Genomic DNA, 20541 nt, shown 5'->3' with positions numbered 1-20541 from the left:
AGTCCATGTACCAGTGTGGATCGATGGAGTAGGACTGAGTGTGTCCCTGTTGCTTCTGCGGCGAGGGACGATCAGCCATGGCGACCTGACGGGCATTGTTGCGTGTATCTTTGCCGTCATTGCCAAGACCAAGGAAGCTTCGCTGGAAGCGCTTATGACACTTGGAGGCCCAGTGCCCATCGCGGCCACAAAGCTGGCACACACGTGGACCACCAGCCCCTGGTAAGGTCGCAGTAGGTGGGGGGGCCGAGGCGGGCGACGGTGGCAGCCCCAAGGGAGACCGGGGTGATGAAGAAGAGCGGCCACCCTTGGTGGCGGCGTTGGCCGAGAGGGAGCCAGTGCCCCTGGTGCGGCGAGTCTCGACCCGTTGCTCAGTGAGAAGGAGCCGAGAGAAAACCTCGTGTGCCAGCATGGGTGTCGAGTTGCCCCGCTCGTTGATGATCTCGACTAAGGCATCATACTCCTCATCAAGACCATTGACAATAAACGAGTTGAACTCGGAGTCGGTTAGGGGCTGTCCAATGGAGGCCAATGTGTCGGCGAGGCCCTTGATCTTGTTGTAGAACTCAGTGGCAGTGGAGTCAAGCTTCTGACACTCTCCAAGCTGACGACGGAGTGCAGAGACACGAGCCTGGGACTGCGCTGCAAAGGTGCGCTCAAGGATGGTCCAGGCCTCATGAGACGTCTTCGCGAAGACAACAAGGCCGGCAACTGCCGGCGAGAGCGACCCCTGGATGGAGGAGAGGTTCACCTGGTCCTGCCCCGTCCAGACGCGATGGGCCGGATTGTAGACCGGACCGTGCACGCTGTCTACCAGCGCGGGTGGGCAGGGAAGCGATCCGTCGACGTAGCCTAGCAGGTAGTGACTCCCCAAGAGCGGGAGAACCTGCGCACGCCAGAAGATGTAGTTGTCGGCGGAGAGCTTGATGGTGATGAGATGACCGAAGTGAAACGGCAGCGGCGAAGACGATCCCATCGAGGAGGCTGCCTGGGGTGCAAACACCATGGAGGCAGCCGGAGGCACCGAAGCCGATGCAGGAGGAGGCGGGACCGCAGCCAGGGTGGGCGCCGCAAAGCTCACGGCCGATGCGGACGCCGCAAGGCCCGCAGCCGGGGCGGACGCCGCCAACCCCGCCAGCGGGGCGGTGTGATCCGCTTGCGGCAGGAGCGGCGGGACGACGCCTGCGGAGTCCGCAGCGGATGGCGGCGCCGCGGTGTGGACCACGAGATCACGCCTGAGCGAGGGCGCCGGCGGCGTGGAGAAGACGGAGCCGATGCTCCTTGTCCCGATCGGAGCGGTAACGGAGACGGCATCGAGCGGGAGGTTGAGCAGAGCCGCAAGAGAGGCCGGGAGGAAGCCCGCAGCAGTGGAACCGGTGGTGGCGGCGCTCGACATGGCGGCGGCGCGATCGGTGGCGCGGCGGCGGCGGTGAAGGCGGCGGCGGCTGCGGCGGCGGTGCGGGTATTAGGGTTTAGAAGCGGAAGCGATCATAACCTAGCGTGATACCATGTAAGACAATAAGTTTTGGGAACCAGCACAACCCTCTAGGGGTGGCTTATCTCATTATATATAATGGTTCTGTTACAATACGTACATAGGTACAGAAGCTATACATAGTCTAACAGGCAGGAGCGAGTGGGTCGGAGCCCAGCGTTGCCCGGGTATAAAGGCAGCTGCGGTGATCGTTGTAATGGCGTGGTGTTGTGCTGAGTACGTGCTCAGGAAGTTGCGTCCGTGTGCCGGAAAATCCACCGTGTCCCCGTGTCCTTCTTCTTCCTCTGATCTTCTTCTTCGTTGGTTCGTGCCACGGCGTCAGGAGGAGCGAGGCGAGGGACTGGCGGTTCCAACAGTTGGCATCAGAGCCACGGTCTGGTCAGGGCGCGCCGGCGATGTCCATCGTCCCGTACGCCGACGGAACAGGCGGATCGCTGCCGCAGGCGGTGCCGCAGCTCACCGGCAAGAATTACACGGCGTGGGCGATCAAGATGGAGGCAAACCTCGACGCGGCCGGGCTGTGGGAGGCGGTGGTCGTGCCGGAGGACGCGGCGACGGCCATGATCGCCAAGAAGGATAAGCCGGCAAGGGCATACCTGCTCGGCGTGCTCGCGGAGAACCTGCTGCTGCAGGTGGCTGCGAAGAAGACCGCCGCGAAGGTGTGGGCTGCTCTGAAGGCACGGTTCGTCGGCGCGGACCGTGTGCGGGCGGCACGGCTGGGCACCTTGCGCGGGGAGTTCGAGCTCCTGGGCATGGCGGACGCCGAGACACTGGACGACTTCGCCGGCAGGCTCGGTGGGATGGCGGCGCGCTATGCGGCGTTGGGCTCGACCCTGGAGGACGCCGCCCTCGTCAAGAAGCTGCTCGACTCGGTGCCGAACCGCCTGTACCCGGCGGTGGCCGGGATCGAACAGTTCTGTGACATCGACGTCATGGCGTTTGAGGACGCGCTGGGGCGGCTGAAAGCCTTCGACGAGAGGCTGCGACGGCGCGGGCAGGACGGAGGTAACCACGGCGGCGAGCAGCTGATGTTTACCGCAGCACAGTGGCGGGCGCACGAGCAGCGTCGGGGCCGCAGACGCAGAGAGGACGACGACGACGGGGCACGTAGCGAGGCATCGGGCTTCGGCGGGAACCGGCGCGGCCGCTGCTACAAGTGCGGTGACCGTGGGCACTTCAAGCGCGAGTGCCCGCAGTGGAAGAAGGTGCCTGCACCGGAGCGTGCACTGCTGGTCGACGGCGACGTCGAGGACGGCGGGCTGCTCTGACCCGCGGCTTAGGACACGAGTGTTGGGTGCAATAAGCCGCGGTGACGAGTTCAACACACCGGGCGCGTGTATGGGCACGCGTCAGGTGTGCAGGGCACGTCGGGTCCGCGGCGAGTCGAGTGTGTGCGTGCGTGTAGGCGTGCGTGCGGTGCACGGGCGTGTCCATGCAGGAGTACACCGCACGGGTGTGTGTGTAGACTAGGTCATTAGGCGATCCGGACGCAGCGGGAGTGCCAGGTCGTGCGGGCTAGACGCGGGGACTTTTTCTGGTCCCTTAAACAGGTTAGTGGAGTAAAAATTTTTACTCCAACCCCTATGACAAGGCCTGCGGACCAAGGGGGATGGTGGCAACCCTCCCTCTCTCTCTAACCTATATATACTAGGGGATTTGTGCTCTTAATATACAAGTTTTGGTGCCTCCTCTAGTTCTTCTAGTTATAGTTTTAGTTGGTCCTAGTTGACTAATTAGAGCTAGGCTAATCCTCTTGTTCTCACAATTAGAAGGCTCGTGTGGTTCTAATCTCCCCCCTAACTCTCCGGTGATGATTAGCTCTGGACGGCGAAGCGCTGCCAGATCGTGAAGGTTGCACGCTTGCAACCAAGTAGAGAGGTTGTGCTTTCGGTCTTCGGTTTGAGGGATTGTTCATGGGTGATACGAGGGATCGTTCATCGATGGTTTGAGTCCTCCAAGTACGATCTACACCGACACGTTCTTCTTCCGCTGCAACTCGGTGACGGTAATGATCGTGATCCCAACCCGTTATGCACCTTCATATTGATCTTGGTAGGCGCGGATTTTTTGTTTTCTACTACGTTTCCCAACAAGCAGCTCGCCGGGGATGGACGGTGCCAGCCTCAGGCGTGGGATGAGCAGCTCGCCGGGGACGGGCGGCAGAGCAGCTCTTTAGCCCGATGCACTGCATTCTCCTTGTCGCTACAATGGTTTGTCGCCTTCTCTCGTCCTCCCCATCAAGAACTCACTGGGAGGCACCATCCACCGCAACTATGACCCGCTCCTCCGGCACTGGCTCCTTGTCCACCACTGCCTGCTCGCCCTCTCGGGGGTCCGCCGGGAGTTGCTGGCCCGAGTCATCTCGCACCCGCAGGCGTTGGCGTAGTGTGAGCAAACGCTGACACGCATGGGCCTCAACATGGCGCGTGAGGCCTTCGAAGACACGACCGGCGCCGCAGAGCACATCGCCGCGCACGGCCTTTGGACATGGCCGCCATCGTATCCATGCGCACCGTGGAGCCCTACATGTCCATGGCCAACGTGCGTGCCCAGATCCTCGCCGATGTCGTGTAGGATATCGATGATACGTCTTCAACGTATCTATAATTTTGATTGTTCCATGCTATTATAGTATCAATCTTGGATATTTTATATACATTTACAAGCAACTTTATATCATTTTCTGGGACTAACCTACTAACTTGGTGCCCAGTGCCAGTTGCTATTTTTTGCTTGTTTTTTACTTTGCATAATATCAGTATCAAACAAAGTCCAAATGCCATGAAACTTTTTGGAGATTTTTTTGGCAATAAGAGACCCTGGAAGCTTTGAGAGGGGACGAGAAAATGGAGCAGTAGTCCACAAGGCACCAGGGTGCGCCCAGGTGGGTAGGGCGCGCCATGGTACCTTGTGGGCCCCACATATCTCGGTTTGACCTAACTTCGCCTCTATAAATTCTCAAAAAAGGAAACCAACAGGGGAGTCCATGAAATACTTTTTTCGCCGCCACAAGCCTCTTTTCTCGAGAGATCCCATCCGAGGACTTTTTCTGGAACTCCGCCAAATGGGGATTCAATCATGGAGGGGCTCTACATTAACCTTGCCGCCCTTCCGATGATGTGTGAGTAGTTTTCCATAGACCTACGGGTCCATAGTTAGTAGCTAGATGACTTCTTCTCTCTCGATGTTCTTCAATATAATGTTCTCCTTGATGTTCTTGGAGTTCTATCTGATGTAAAAAAAATTGCGTTGTGTTTATTGGAATCCGATGAATTATGAGTTTATGATCAGATTTATCCATGAATATCGTTTGAGTTTTCTTTGAACTCTTTTATGCATGATTGTTATAGCTTTGTATTTATTCTATGATCTATTGATTTGGTTTGACCAACTAGATTGATTTATCTTGCAATGGGTAGAGGTGCTTTGTAATGGGTTCGATCTTGTGGTGATCAATCCCACTGACAGAAGGGGACATGACACATATGTATCGTTTCTATTAAGGATAAAAAGATGATGTTTATTAATGCACGAGTTTATCTTGTCTACATCATGCCATCTTGCTTAAGGCGTTACTCTATTCTTTATCAACTTAATGTTGTATAGCGGTCAATGTTGAAGGAAATATGCCCTAGAGGCAATAATGAAGTTGTTATTTATATTTTCTTATATCATGATAAATGTTTTGTTGGAAATATGCCCTAGAGGAAATAATAAAATGATTATTATTATATTTCCTTGTTCATGATAATTGTCTATTATTCATGCTATAACTGTGTTATCCGAAAATCGTAATACATGTGTGAATACATAGACCACAACATGTCCCTAGTGAGCCTCTAGTTGACTAGCTCGTTGATCAACAGATAGTCATGGTTTCCTATCTATGGACATTGGATGTCATTGATAACGGGATCACATCATCAGGAGAATGATGTGATGGACAAGACCCAATCCTAAGCATTGCACAAGATCATGTAGTTCGTTTGCTAGAGCTTTTCCAATGTCAAGTATCATTTCCTTAGACCATGAGATCGTGTAACTCCCGGATACCGTAGTAGTGCTTTGGGTGTACCAAACGTCACAACGTAACTGGGTGACTATAAAGGTATACTGCAGGTATCCCCGAAAGTGTCTGTTGGGTTGACACGGATCGAGACTGGGATTTGTCACTCCGTATGACGGAGAGGTATCTCTAGGCCCACTCGGTAATGCATCATCATAATGAGCTCAATGTGAACAAGTGGTTGGTCATGGGATCATGCATTACGGTACGAGTAAAGTGACTTGTCGGTTACGAGACTGAACGAGGTATTGGGATACCGACGATCGAATCTCGGGCAAGTAACGTACCGATTGACGAAGGGAATTGTATACGGGATTACTTGAATCCTCGACATCGTGGTTCATTCGATGAGATCATCGTGGAACATGTGGGAGCCAACATGGGTATCCAGATCCCATTGTTGGTTATTGGCCGTAGAGCTGTCTTGGTCATGTCTGCATGATTCCCGAACCCGTACGGTCTACACACTTAAGGTTCGGTGATGCTAGGGTTGTAGAGATATTAGTATGCGGTAACCTGAAAGTTGTTCGAAGTCGCGGATGAGATCCCGGACGTCACGAGGAGTTCCAGAATGGTCCGGAGGTAAAGATTTGTATATAGGAAGTCCAGTTTCGGCCACCGAGAAAGTTTCGGGGGTCACCGGTATTGTACCGGGACCACCGGAAGGGTCCCGGGGGTCCACCGGGTAGGGCCACCTATCCCGGAGGGCCCCATGGGCTGAAGTGGGAAGGGAACAAGCCCCTGGCGCCTTCCTCTCCCCCCGTAACACCTCTCCCTCTCGCTGAGCTTGGCGAAGCCCTGCCGAGATCCCCGCTACTTCCACCACCACGATGCCGTGCTGCTGGATCTCCATCAACCTCTCCTTCCCCCTTGCTGGATCAAGAAGGAGGAGACGTCTCTCCCAACCGTACGTGTGTTGAACGCGGAGGTGCCGTCCGTTCGGCACTAGGATCGTCAGTGATTTGGATCACGACGAGTACGACTCCATCAATGTCGTTCTCTTGAACGCTTCCGCTCGCGATCTACAAGGGTATGTAGATGCACTCCTCTCTCTTGTTGCTAGATGACTCCATAGATTGATCTTGGTGAAGCATAGATTTTTTTTATTTTCTGCAACGTTCCCCAACAGTGGCATCATGAGCTAGGTCTATGCGTAGTTTCTATGCACGGGTAGAACACAATTTTGTTGTGGGAGTAGATGTTGTCAATTTACTTGCCACTACTAGTCTTATCCTGTTTCGGCGGCATCATGGGATGAAGCGGCCCGGACCGACCTTACACGTACGCTTACGTGAGACAGGTTCCACCGACTCACATGCACTAGTTGCATAAGGTGGCTAGCGGGTGTCTGTCTCTCCCACTTTAGTCGGATTGGATTCGATGTAAAGGGTCCTTATGAAGGGTAAATAAAAATTGGCATATCACGTTGTGGTTTTGATGTAGGTAAGAAACGTTCTTGCTAGAACCCTATTGCAGCCACGTAAAAATATGCAATAACAATTAGAGGACGTCTAACTTGTTTTTGCAGCATATGCCTTGTGATGTGATATGGCCAAAAGGACGCGATGAATGATATATATGTGATGTATGAGATTAATCATGTTCTTGTAATAGGAATCACGACTTGCATGTCGATGAGTATGACAACCGGCAGGAGCCATAGGAGTTGTCTTAATTATTGTATGACCTGCGTGTCATTGAATAAACGCCATGTAATTACTTTACTTTATTGCTAAACCGTTAGCCATAGTAGTAGAAGTAATCATTGGCGTGAAAACTTCTTGAAGACACGATGATGGAGATCATGATGATGGAGATCATGGTGTGATGCCGGTGACGATGATGATCATGGCGCCCCGAAGATGGAGATCAAAAGGAGCAAAATGATATTGGCCATATCATGTCACTATTTGATTGCATGTGATGTTTATCATGTTTTTGCATCTTATTTGCTTAGAACGCCGGTAGTAAATAAGATGATCCCTCATAATAATTTCAAGAAAGTGTTCCCCCTAACTGTGCGCTGTTGCGAAAGTTCGTTGTTTCGAAGCACCACGTGATGATCGGATGTGATAGATTCTAATGTTCACATACAACGGGTGTAAGACAGATTTACACATGCAAAATACTTAGGTTGACTTGACGAGCCTAGCATGTACAGACATGGCCTCGGAACACAAGAGACCGAAAGGTCGAACATGAGTCGTATAGAAGATACGATCAACATGAAGATGTTCACCGATGATGACTAGTCCGTCTCACGTGATGATCGGACACGACCTAGTTGACTCGGATTATGGATCACTTAGATGACTAGAGGGATGTCTATCTGAGTGGGAGTTCATTAAATAATTTGATTAGATGAACTTAATTATCATGAACTTAGTCTAAAAACTTTGCAATATGTCTTGTAGATCAAATGGCCCACGCTAATGTTGCCCTCAACTTCAACGCGTTCCTAGAGAAAACCAAGCTGAAAGACGATGGCAGCAACTATACGGACTGGGTCCGGAACTTGAGGATCATCCTCATAGCTGTCAAAACAGCATATGTCCTAAATGCATCGCTAGGTGAAGCACCCGTTTTCCCAGCAACTCAAGACGTTATGAACGCCTGGCAGTCGCGTGTTGATGACTACTCCCTCGTTCAGTGCGGCATGCTTTACAGCTTAGAACCGGGGCTCCAAAAGCGTTTTGAGCAACACGGAGCATATGAGATGTTCGAAGAGCTGAAAATGGTTTTCCAAGATCATGCCCGGGTCGAGAGATATGAAGTCTCCGACAAGTTCTACAGTTGTAAGATGGAGGAAAATAGTTCTGTCAGTGAGCACATACTCAAAATGTCTGGGTTGCACAACCGCTTGTCCCAGCTGGACATTAACCTCCCGGATGAGGCGGTCATTGACAGAATCCTTCAGTCGCTCCCACCTAGCTACAAGAGCTTTGTGATGAACTACAATATGCAGGGGATGGTGAAAACTATTCCTGAGGTATTTTCAATGCTAAAATCAGCGGAGGTGGAAATCAAAAAGGAACATCAAGTGTTGATGCTCAATAAAACCACTAGTTTCAAGAAAGGCAGGGGTAAAAAGAACTTCAAGAAGGACGATAAGGGAGTTGCTGCGCCGGTAAGCCAGTTTCCGGGAAGTAGCCAAAGCATGGACCCAAACCTGAGACTGAGTGCTTTTATTGCAAGGGAAGCGGACACTGGAAGCGGAACTGCCCCAAGTACTTAGCGGACAAGAAGGCCGGCAACAGCAAAGGTATATGTGATATACATGTAATTGATGTGTACCTTAGCAGTACTCGTAGTAACTCCTGGGTATTTGATACCGGTGCGGTTTCTCGTATTTGTAACTCAAAACAGGAGCTGCGGAATAAGCGGAGACTGGCGAAGGACGAGGTGATGATGTGCGTCGAGAATGATTCCAAGGTCGATGTGATCGCCGTCGGCACGCTACCTCTACATTTACCTACGGGATTAGTTTTAAACCTCAATAATTGTTATTTAGTGCCAGCTTTGAGCATGAACATTGTATCTGGATCTCGTTTAATACGAGATGGCTACTCATTTAAATCCGAGAAAAATGGTTGTTCTATTTATATGAGAGATATGTTTTATGGTGATGCCCCGCTGGTCAATGGTCTATTCTTAATGAATCTCAAACGTGATGTTACACACATTCATAGTGTAAATACCAAAAGATGTAAGGTTGATAACGATAGTCCCACATACTTGTGGCACTGCCGCCTTGGTCACATTGGTGTCACACGCATGAAGAAGCTCCATGCTGATGGACTTTTGGAGTCTCTTGATTACGAATCATTTGACACATGCGAACCATGCCTCATGGGCAAAATGACCAAGACTCTGTTCTCCGGAACAATGGAGCGAGCAACCAACTTATTGGAAATCATACATACTGATGTGTGCGGTCCAATGAGCGTTGAGGCTCACGGAGGCTTTCATTATGTTCTCACTCTCATTGATGATAAGTAGATATGGGTATGTCTACTTGATGAAACACAAGTCTGAGACCTTTGAAAAGTTCATGGAATTTCAGAATGAGGTAGAGAATCAACGTGACCGAAAAATAAAGTTCTTGCGATCAGATCATGGAGGTGAATATTGGTACGCACTTAAGGAAATGTGGAATCATTTCACAACTCACGCCGCCTGGAACACCTCAGCGTAACGGTGTGTCCGAACGTCGTAATCGCACTCTATTGGATATGGTGCGATCTATGATGTCACTCACCGATTTACCGCTATCATTTTGGAGATACGCTCTAGAGACAACTACATTCACTTTAAATAGGGCACCGTCTAAATCCGTTGAGATGACACCGTATGATTTATGGTTTGGGAAGAAACCTAAGTTGTCGTTTCTAAAAGTTTGGGGATGCGATGTTTATGTCAAGAAACTTCACCCTGAAAAGCTCGAACCCAAGTCGGAAAAATGTGTCTTCATAGGATACCCTAAGGAAACCATTGGGTATACCTTCTACCTTAGATCCAAAGGCAAGATCTTTGTTGCCAAGAACGGGTCCTTTCTGGAGAAATAGTTTCTCTCAAAAGAAATAAGTGGGAGGAAAGTAGAACTCGATGAAGTACTGCCTCTTGAACCGGAAAGTAGTGCAGCTCGGGAAGATGTTCCTATGGTGCCGGCACTGACTAGAGAGGAAGTTAATGATGATGATCAAGGTACTTCGGATCAAGTTGCTACTGAACTTCAAAGGTCCACAAGGACACGTTCCACACCAGAATGGTATGGCAACCCTGTCCTGGAAATCATGTTGTTAGACAACGGTGAACCTTCAAACTATGAAGAAGCGATGGTGGGCCCAGATTCCAACAAATGTCTAGAAGCCATGCAATCCGAGATAGGATCCATGTATGAAAACAAAGTATGGACTTTGACAGACTAGCCCGATGATCAACGAGCGATAGAAAACAAATGGATCTTTAATAAGAAGACAGACACGGATGGTAATGTTACCATCTATAAAGCTCGACTTGTCGCTAAGGGTTACCGGCAAGTTCAAGGAGTTGACTACGATGATACTTTCTCTCCTGTAGCGAAGTTGAAGTCCGTCCGAATTATGTTAGCAATTGTCGCATACTATGATTATGAGATATGGCAAATGGACGTCAAAACAGCATTCCTTAACGGCTATCTTAAGGAAGAATTGTATATGATGCAGCCGGAAGGTTTTGTCGATCCTAAGAATGCTAACAAGGTATGCAAGCTCCAGCGATCCATTTATGGGCTGGTGCAAGCACCTCGGAGTTGGAACATTCACTTTGATGAGATGATCAAAGCGTTTGGGTTTATGCATACTTATGGAGAAGCCTGTGTTTACAAGAAAGTGAGTGGGAGCTCTGTAGCATTTCTCATATTATATGTAGATGACATACTTTTGATGGGAAATGATATAGAACTTTTGGACAGCATTAAGGCCTACTTGAATAAGTGTTTTTCAATGAAGGACCTTGGAGAAGCTGCTTACATATTTGGCATCAAGATCTATAGAGATAGATCGAGACGCCTCATAGGTCTTTCACAAAGCACATACCTTGATAAGATATTGAAGAAGTTCAATATGGATCAGTCCAAGAAGGGGTTCTTGCCTGTGTTGCAAGGTGTAAAATTGAGCTCGGCTCAATGCCCGACCACGGCAGAAGATAGATAAAAGATGAGTGTCATCCCATATGCCTCGGCTATAGGGTATATTATGTATGCCATGCTGTGTACCAGACCTGATGTAAACCTTGCCGTAAGTTTGGTAGGAAGGTACCAAAGTAATCCTGGCATGGAACACTAGACAGCGGTCAAGAATATCCTAAAGTACCTAAAAAGGACTAAGGATATGTTTATCGTTTATGGAGGTGACGAAGAGCTCGTCGTAAAGGGTTACGTCGACGCTAGCTTCGACACAGATCTGGATGACTCTAAGTCACAAACCGGATACATGTATATTTTGAATGGTGGGGCAGTAAGCTGGTGCAGCTGCAAGCAAAGCGTCGTGGCGGGATCTACATGTGAAGCGGAGTACATGGCAGCCTCGGAGGCAGCGCATGAAGCAATCTGGATGAAGGAGTTCATCACCGACCTAGGAGTCATACCTAATGCGTCGGGGCCGATCACTCTCTTCTGTTACAACACTGGAGCTATTGCCCTTGCCAAGGAGCCCAGGTTTCACAAGAAGACCAGGCACATCAAGCGTCGCTTCAACTCCATTCGTGAAAATGTTCAAGATGGAAACATAGATATTTGCAAAGTGCATACGGATCTGAATGTCGCAGATCCGTTGACTAAACCTCTTCCGCGAGCAAAACATGATCAACACCAGAACTCTATGGGTGTTCGATTCATCACAATGTAACTATATTATTGACTCTAGTGCAAGTGGGAGACTGTTGGAAATATGCCCTAGAGGCAATAATAAAATGATTATTATTATATTTCCTTGTTCATGATAATTTTCTATTATTCATGCTATAATTGTGTTATCCGGAAATCGTAATACATGTATGAATACATAGACCACAACATGTCCCTCGTGAGCCTCTAGTTGACTAGCTCGTTGATCAACAGATAGTCATGGTTTCCTCACTATGGACATTGGATGTCATTGATAACGGGATCACATCATTAGGAGAATGATGTGATGGACAAGACCCAATCCTAATTAAGCATAGCACAAGATCGTGTAGTTCGTTTGCTAGAGCTTTTCCAATGTCAAGTATCATTTCCTTAGACCATGAGATCGTGTAACTCCCGGATACCGTAGGAGTGCTTTGGGTGTACCAAATGTCACAACGTAACTGGGTGACTATAAAGGTATACTACAGGTATCCCCGAAAGTGTCTGTTGGGTTGACACGGATCGAGACTGGGATTTGTCACTCCGTATGACGAAGAGGTATCTCTGGGCCCACTCGGTAATGCATCATCATAATGATCTCAATGTGACCAAGTGGTTGGTCACGGGATCATGCATTACGGTACGAGTAAAGTGACTTGCCGGTAACGAGATTGAACGAGGTATTAGGATACCGACGATCGAATCTCGGGCAAGTAACATACCGATTGATGAAGGGAATTGTATACGGGATTACTTGAATCCTCGACATCGTGGTTCATTCGATGAGATCATCGTGGAACATGTGGGAGCCAACATGGGTATCCAGATCCCGTTGTTGGTTATTGGCCATAGAGCTGTCCCGGTCATGTCTGCGTGATTCCCGAACCCGTAGGGTCTACACACTTAAGGTTCGGTGACGCTAGGGTTGTAGAGATATTAGTATGCGGTAACCCGAAAGTTGTTCGGAGTCTCGGATGAGATCCCGGACGTCACGAGGAGTTCCGGAATGGTCCGGAGGTAAAGATTTGTATATAGGAAGTCCAGTTTCGGCCACCGGGAAAGTTTCGGGGGTCACCGGTATTGTACCGGGACCACCGAAAGGGTCCCGGGGGTCCACCGGGTGGGGCCACCTATCCCGGAGGGCCCCATGGGCTGAAGGAAGGGAACAAGCCCCTGGCTCCTCCCTCTCCCCTCGTAACACCTCTCCCTCTCGCTGAGCTTGGCGAAGCCCTACCGAGATCCCCGCTACTTCCACCACCACGCCGTCGTGCTGCTGGATCTCCATCAACCTCTCCTTCCCCCTTGCTGGATCAAGAAGGAGGAGACGTCTCTCCCAACCGTACGTGTGTTGAACGTGGAGGTGCCGTCCGTTCGGCACTAGGATCTTCCATGATTTGGATCACGACGAGTACGACTCCATCAACCCCGTTCTCTTGAACGCTTCCGCTCGCGATCTACAAGGGTATGTAGATGTACTCCTCTCTCTCGTTGCTAGATGACTCCATAGATCGATCTTGGTCAAGCGTAGAATTTTTTTTTATTTTCTGCAACATTCCTCGACATGTTTATTATTCATGCTAGAATTGTATTAACTAGAAACTTAGTACATGTGTGAATACATAGACAAAACATAGTGTCTCTGGTATGCCTCTACTTGACTAGCTCGCTAATCAAAGATGGTTATGTTTCCTAACCATAGACATGTGTTGTCATTTGATGAACGGGATCACATCATTAGAGAATGATGTGATGGACAAGACCCATCCGTTAGCTTAGCATTATGATCGCGACAGTTTTATTGCTATTGCTTTCTTCATGACTTATACATGTTCCTCAAACTATGAGATTATGCAACTCCCGAATACCGGAGGAACACCTTGTGTGCTATCAAACGTCACAACATAACTGGGTGATTATAAATATGCTTTACAGGTGTCTCCGAAGGTGTTTGTTGGGTTGGCATAGATCAAGATTAGGATTTGTCACTCCGTGCTTCGGAGAGGTATCTCTGGGCCCTCTCGGTAATGCTCATCACTATAAGCCTTGCAAGCAATATGACTAATGAGTTAGTTACAGGATGAAGCATTATGGAACGAGTAAAGAGACTTGCCGGTAACGAGATTGAACTAGGAATGATGATACCGATGATCGAATCACGGGCAAGTAACATACCGATGACAAAGGGAACAATGTGTGTTGTTATGTGGTTTGACCGATAAAGATCTTCTTAGAATATGTAGGAACCAATATGAGCATCCAGGTTCCGCTATTGGTTATTGATCGGAGATGTGTCTCGATCATGTCTACATAGTTCTCGAACCCGTAGGGTCCACACGCTTACCGTTCGATGACGATTTGTATTATGAGTTATGTGATTTGATGACTGAAGTTTGTTCGGAGTCCCGTATGAGATCACGGACATGACGAGGAGTCTTGAAATGGTCGAGACATAAAGATTAATATATTGGAAGGCTATGTTCGGACACCGGAAAGGTTTCAAAAGAGTTCGGACATTTTTGGAGTACCGGGAGGCTACCGGAACCCCCCGGGGGAAGTAGTGGGCCTTCATGGGCCTTAGTGGAAAGGAGAGGAGGGCCACAAGGGAGGCCGCCCCCCCCCCCTCCCATGGCAAGTCTGAATTGGACAAGGGAGGGGGCGGCGCCCCCCTCTTTCCTTCTCCCTCTCCTACTCCTTCCCTCTCTCCCTCTCTTGAAAAAGGAAGGGGACTCCAACTAGGATTGGGAATCCTAGTTGGACTCCCCCTATGGCGCGCGCCCCTCCTGGCTGCCGGCCTCCTCCCTCCCTCCTTTATATACGGGGGCAAGGGGCACCCCAAAGCACAACAGACAATCTCTTAGCCATGTGCGGTGCCCCCCTCTACAGTTTAACACCTCGGTCATATAGTCGTAGTGCTTAGGCAAAGCCCCACGCCGGTAACTTCATTATCACCGTCGCCATGCCGTCGTGCTGATGAAACTCTCCCTCGTCCTCAACTGGATGAAGAGCTCGAGGGTCGTCATCGTGCTGAACGTGTGCTGAACACGAAGGTGCCGTATGTTCGGTACTTGGATCGGTTGAATCGTGAATACGTTCGACTACATTAACCGCGTTACTAAACCTTCCACTTTCGGTCTACAAGGGTACGTGGACACACTCTCCCGTCTCGTTGCTATGCTTCTCCTAGATAGATCTTGAGTGATCGTAGAAATTTTTTTAATTACTACGTCCCTAACAAATGTGTGGAGTAATTGTAGTAGATGCAAGCAAGAGTCAGTCTACTTGTCACGGACGTGATGCCTATATACATGATCATCACAATGGATATCGTCATAATTATTTTTCTTTTCTATCAATTGCCCAACAGTAATTTTTCTATTCACCGTATGCTTTTTTCTCGAGAGAAGCTTCTAGTGAAACTATGGCACCAGGTCTATCTTTTATTATATAAAAATACTAAAAATACCTTGCTGTAATTTTTATTTATTTTATTTTGTATTTTTGTCCCATCTGTCTATCAAATACCATACAATTCAATTTTGCTCGTAAGGTAAGGGATTGACAACCCCATGTTCGCGATGGGTTGCAAGGATTTATTGTTTGTGTGCAGGCGCTGCCAATAAGGTGTTGCTTGGTTCTCCTACTAGATTGATAACCTTGATTCTTAACTGAGAGAAATACTTATTTCTACTGTACTGCATCATCCTCTCCTCTTCGGTGAAATCCCAACGTAGTTCACAAGTAGCACAGGACGACGCCGGGGAGCACTTCGAGTACATGTCCATGGCCGACGTGGCTAGCGGTCCCCGTCCTTGATGCTGCTGGTGCCCTCCCGTCGAACACCCCGACCCACGGCAGCCGAGCACGATGACCAGCGTGCTCACTAGCCGTGCCGGCTTGGTCACCATTGTCGCGGGGGCGTATAGCAGGTGTTCGATGAAATGTATGAGCCAAAACTAAATTTTAATCCGTTATATATAGAGGATCGGCTAGGTCCGACAAGATCTTATAGTGAAGTAGAAATACTCTGCTAAGGGTTTACTCCGCCGCATGCTGAAAATCGGTTAGAAATAACCTTACTACCCGGGATAATGTGTATTTGTTTGCTAATCCCCACCGCATCCACCAAGCTCGCCCGCCCCCATCCCGCTGTCGTGTGCCGTCCCCGTCACCGGCCTTTGTTTTATAATCCCGGCCGGATCCCTTAAGCAAGGAGAAATCTGCTCGTCGTGGTCTCTCTCGTGGAGTGCGGTTTCTAAATTCGAGAGAGAGAGAGAGTCCTGCCCGTTCCTCTCTCCTCCTGCGAGTCCAATCGCGAGGATAGGGATGGAGAGCTCCAACGGCAAGCCGCCGCAGGGAGAGGAAGAGGGGAAGGCGGCGGGGTCGATCGGAGGCCACGAGTCACTGCACAGGCTCCTCGAGTCCAACCTCTCCCCCGAGCTCTTCAAGGTGCGTACCCTCGGCCCTCGCTCGCTAGCTCCTCAGAGACAGTCGCTCGGTCCGCCTGGTTGGTTGGGTGAAATTTTGATTTGTATACAAATGAAAAAGGTCTCGAGGTAATCGCACTGCGTGGTTCAGTCGATGTGTATGGAGGAACCTGATGAACTATGTAAGCAGATTCAGTTGGTTGTTTCCCAACACAAACACAAGTTAACTGTCAGATAGCCGCAATCTTCTACTAGCAGTAAACGATTGATTCAGTGCGGGAAGTTGCATGTCTATCTGACCTGTGTTCGGGATCTGTTTTCTATAAAATCATTCAACGAATTATATCCAAATTATTGTGCAATGATGTTAGTAGTCTGTGTTTGTGATCTATTGTTCCGATATATTGATATATATCCGATATATTGATGGTATTTAGATTCATTTTGTTTTAGGAACCTATTTAGGCTCAGTTTGCTTATACTGAGCTTTCTTTAACTTATGTTCTCCATTTGGTGACAGGAGGCAAGCCGGTTGCTTTTGGGGCTGAATTGTGCACACCCTCTTGATGCTGTTTCCCTGCCCGGGGCCACCACTGATCTTGCCAAAGCGCATAATTTCGATGTGCAGGTTATCTATGAATAAATTGCCTTCATTTTGAATAACTGTGGTAGATTATGAACTGATCTTGTAATTTCTAGACACCCTATTTTGAAAACCAGCAGTAGCTAACAACTGAAACTATTTGTTTGCCTTCTCTTGTTTGAAAATTAGTAACTGTTAGCTACTTGTATTACAGGCATTCCGTTTCAACGCTGACAAAGAGCATATGAGGCAACCGCGGATTGTTCGAGTTGGCCTAATTCAGAACTCAATTGCTATTCCAACGACTTGTCATTTTGCTGATCAAAAGAAGTCTATCATGGAGAAAGTAAAACCCATCATAGATGCAGCTGGTGCTTCTGGTGTCAATATTTTGTGCTTACAGGTACATCTAACATTGGTGATTTAGTTGTGGTGTTCTCTTGTGACTCTATCTGCGTCTTTGTTTTCAAACCTGGTGTCCTATTAGTCTAAGTGTATGAGACTCTGCTTGGCATATCCTGCGCTTCAACTTCTGCCAGCTAAGAAAAGTTCGAGCCTTAAATAAACAGTCGCTTTCTCTGCCCATCATTTTGAGAAACTGAAGACCACCTATTTAAATAAGCCAGAAGCTGTTGAGTAGCCGCTGCTGTGGCTTCAGAATCTCTCTGGTCTCCCGTTCCAAGCACCACTGAAGAAAAAAAAGTCCTTCCATTTGCGATTACTCGGAAAAAAATCCTTTTATCCAAACAAACCTTATAGGCCGAGTCTTCTTACCAAACAGCTTTGCCACCTTCTATGAGATGCTACCTTTTTGGGCTTCTAAGCACCAAAAACTAGCTTCTTAGAAAAGCTTAAGCCAGTCCAAACTAGCTATAATATTGAGACATGTTTGCTTATCTTTCCACAGAAGCAGATCATTTGTTCTGATTCATACCCTCAAATTTCAGGAAGCCTGGACAATGCCATTTGCCTTCTGCACGCGTGAAAAACGATGGTGTGAGTTTGCTGAGCCTGTTGATGGAGAATCGACTCAGTTTCTTCAAGAGCTCGCACAGAAATATAATATGGTAATTGTCAGCCCTATCCTTGAAAGGGATATAAACCATGGAGAGACTATATGGAATACCGTTGTTGTAATTGGAAATAATGGCAACATAATTGGCATTCATCGAAAGGTATGCATATCAGTACATTTTTCTTTCCTTTGGTTGCATTTCCCTGTTGCTTCCTTCTACCTGAAAGTATTTTTAGTCTCTAACTGAACACTATTGCAGAATCACATCCCAAGAGTTGGCGACTTCAATGAGAGCACATACTATATGGAAGGTAACACTGGGCATCCAGTGTTTGAAACAGCTTATGGCAAAATTGCTGTAAACATCTGCTACGGCAGGCATCATCCTCTGAATTGGCTTGCATTTGGCCTCAATGGAGCTGAAATAGTTTTCAACCCATCTGCAACTGTCGGTGAACTTAGTGAACCAATGTGGCCTATTGAGGTCAGATAAAACTATTCACATGGCATTTGTTATTATTTCTGCCGCTATTCATGCTGGAGCAACCCTGATGCTAAGCTGGTTCATTTCAGGCAAGGAATGCTGCAATTGCAAATAGCTACTTTGTCGGATCAATTAACCGGGTAGGCACAGAGGTATTCCCGAACCCATTCACTTCTGGTGATGGGAAACCTCAGCATGCCGACTTTGGTCATTTCTATGGATCCAGCCATTTCTCAGCGCCTGATGCTTCCTGCACCCCATCGCTATCGCGCTACCGAGATGGCTTGATGATATCTGACATGGACCTGAACTTATGCCGCCAGATCAAAGACAAGTGGGCCTTCCGCATGACTGCTCGGTATGACATGTATGCTAACTTGCTTTCAGAGTACTTGAAGCCAGATTTTAAGCCTCAGATCATCGCGGATCCCTTGATAAATAAGAGGGCTTAATTCTGGATCAGTTGGGTCTAAGCAGACGAAGTCGATGCCCTTTCCCTTCTTTTCTCTATATGTTGTATATAAATATAAAAATAAATCAGTAAACATCTTTTGATCAAGTTTCCATGGTCTGACTTTACCCAATGTTGAAATCATACATATTCACTCTTTTATGTTGTGAATATCCAAGTAAATGTTCTTTGAATAAAATACACCACACAATGGCCCATAGATAGAAAGAATCGTGGTTGGATTTACATTATGGATGTCGCACAACTACGGGGCGCAGATTCTCTGACGCAAGTTACATGCGTCTGGCTTGCTGCATCTTGTTCCTGGGCGCACATGTCAGCCACGGTAAAGGCCGGTGACGTAAGTCAGAGAATCCACAACCCGACTGAGGATCATTGTCCAAAGAGATGAACAGCTGGCATATGATATTTTTTTTCGAAAAAGGGTTTTACTCCAGCCTCTGCATCAGAAAAATGCATACGGCTCATATTATTAATAAAAATCCAGCTAACAAGTCTCCAAATCTCGAAGTAAGAAATAAACAAACGCTCATAAGAGCCAAATAGGAAGCCACGACCGGCTGGCAAATAAAATAGGAGCACTACATGCCTATCCTATTACATGACCGTCATCCAAACCGGTTGAAAAAATCCCGACCTACCATCTCCCATCGGGTAGACGCAGTAGCCAAACACCCCCTGGCCTTCGTTGGAGTGAGTAGCGACCATATACGGATCAACACTGTGGCCCGGAAGATAACCTGCAAAAAGTGAATGGCCTTCGTTGGAGTGAGTAGCGACCATATACGGATCAACACTGTGGCCTGGAAGATAACCTGCAAAAAGTGAATGTTCGTTGATCTGTTAAAAACCAAATCATTTCTGCAGTTCCAGACTGCCCAAAATAAGGCACAAACACCAACATGAATGTGCCTCGCTATATCTGAGTCAACCCCATCAAGCCACGTTCCAAATAACATGTTGATGGAAGTGGGCGGATTAATATTAAAAGCAATATGAATCGAACGCCAAAGAATCTTAGCCAGCGGACAATCTAGAAAGAGGTGTTTGATAGTTTCATTATGGTCACAAAAATTACACCTAGCAGAACCCATCCAATTACGTTTTGCCAGATTATCCTTTGTCAAAATAACTTGTTTATGCACGAATCACATAAACACTTTGATTCGCAAAGGTACCTTTACTTTCCAAACGTGCTTCGAGGAAGGAATGACACTAGAGTTTATATATGACATCCGGATACATGGATTTGACCGAGAACACACCGTCCTTAGTTAGTTTTCAATACAAACGATCTGGCTGCTGAGACAGCTGGACATCCATCAAACGTCTTACAAGATGAAGCCAGGCCTCCCAACGATTTCCAACTAGCGTCCTCTGAAAACTAATGTTGAGGGGAGTGGATTGTAGAACGTTTGCAACGTAAGCTTCTCAACGTTGAACAACATTGTACAGAATAGGATATTGAAGTGCAAGGGGCGTCTCCCCAAGCCACGTATCCTCCCAGAACCTCGTATTAGCTCCATTTCCGACTAAGAACCTTGTCCAGTTGAAAAAGAGTGGCTTGACTCTCATCAATCCTTTCCAAAATGGTGAGTCAGTCGGTCTCACTGTCACCTGGGCCAAGGTTTTAGA

The 20541-nt window shown here is 48.0% G+C and overlaps 1 protein-coding gene across 1 annotated transcript; it reads left to right on the top strand.

The window, feature by feature from the left end:
- The first annotated feature begins 16079 nt into the window (after window positions 1-16079).
- LOC119310990 (beta-ureidopropionase-like) lies at window positions 16080-19026 on the top strand. The gene is made up of 6 exons (XM_037586618.1): window positions 16080-16374; window positions 16873-16980; window positions 17150-17338; window positions 17883-18110; window positions 18210-18434; window positions 18524-19026. Exons 1-6 carry the CDS (start codon window positions 16252-16254, stop codon window positions 18884-18886), a joined length of 1236 nt encoding a protein of 411 aa, XP_037442515.1. The 5' UTR covers window positions 16080-16251; the 3' UTR covers window positions 18887-19026.
- Window positions 19027-20541: the final 1515 nt, after the last annotated feature.

This window comes from Triticum dicoccoides, chromosome 5B (genome assembly GCF_002162155.2).
Source record: "Triticum dicoccoides isolate Atlit2015 ecotype Zavitan chromosome 5B, WEW_v2.0, whole genome shotgun sequence".
NCBI classification, from domain to species: domain Eukaryota; kingdom Viridiplantae; phylum Streptophyta; class Magnoliopsida; order Poales; family Poaceae; genus Triticum; species Triticum dicoccoides.
This window is presented reverse-complemented; position numbering and strand designations above follow the sequence as displayed.

Coding starts and splice junctions, on each gene's coding strand:
- LOC119310990 (XM_037586618.1), top strand. CDS start 16,252: ATGGAGAGCTCCAACGGCAAGCCGCCGCAGGGAGAGGAAGAGGGGAAG. Junction 17,339..17,882: donor TCAATATTTTGTGCTTACAG/GTACATCTAACA, acceptor CTCAAATTTCAG/GAAGCCTGGACAATGCCATT. Junction 18,435..18,523: donor AACCAATGTGGCCTATTGAG/GTCAGATAAAAC, acceptor GGTTCATTTCAG/GCAAGGAATGCTGCAATTGC.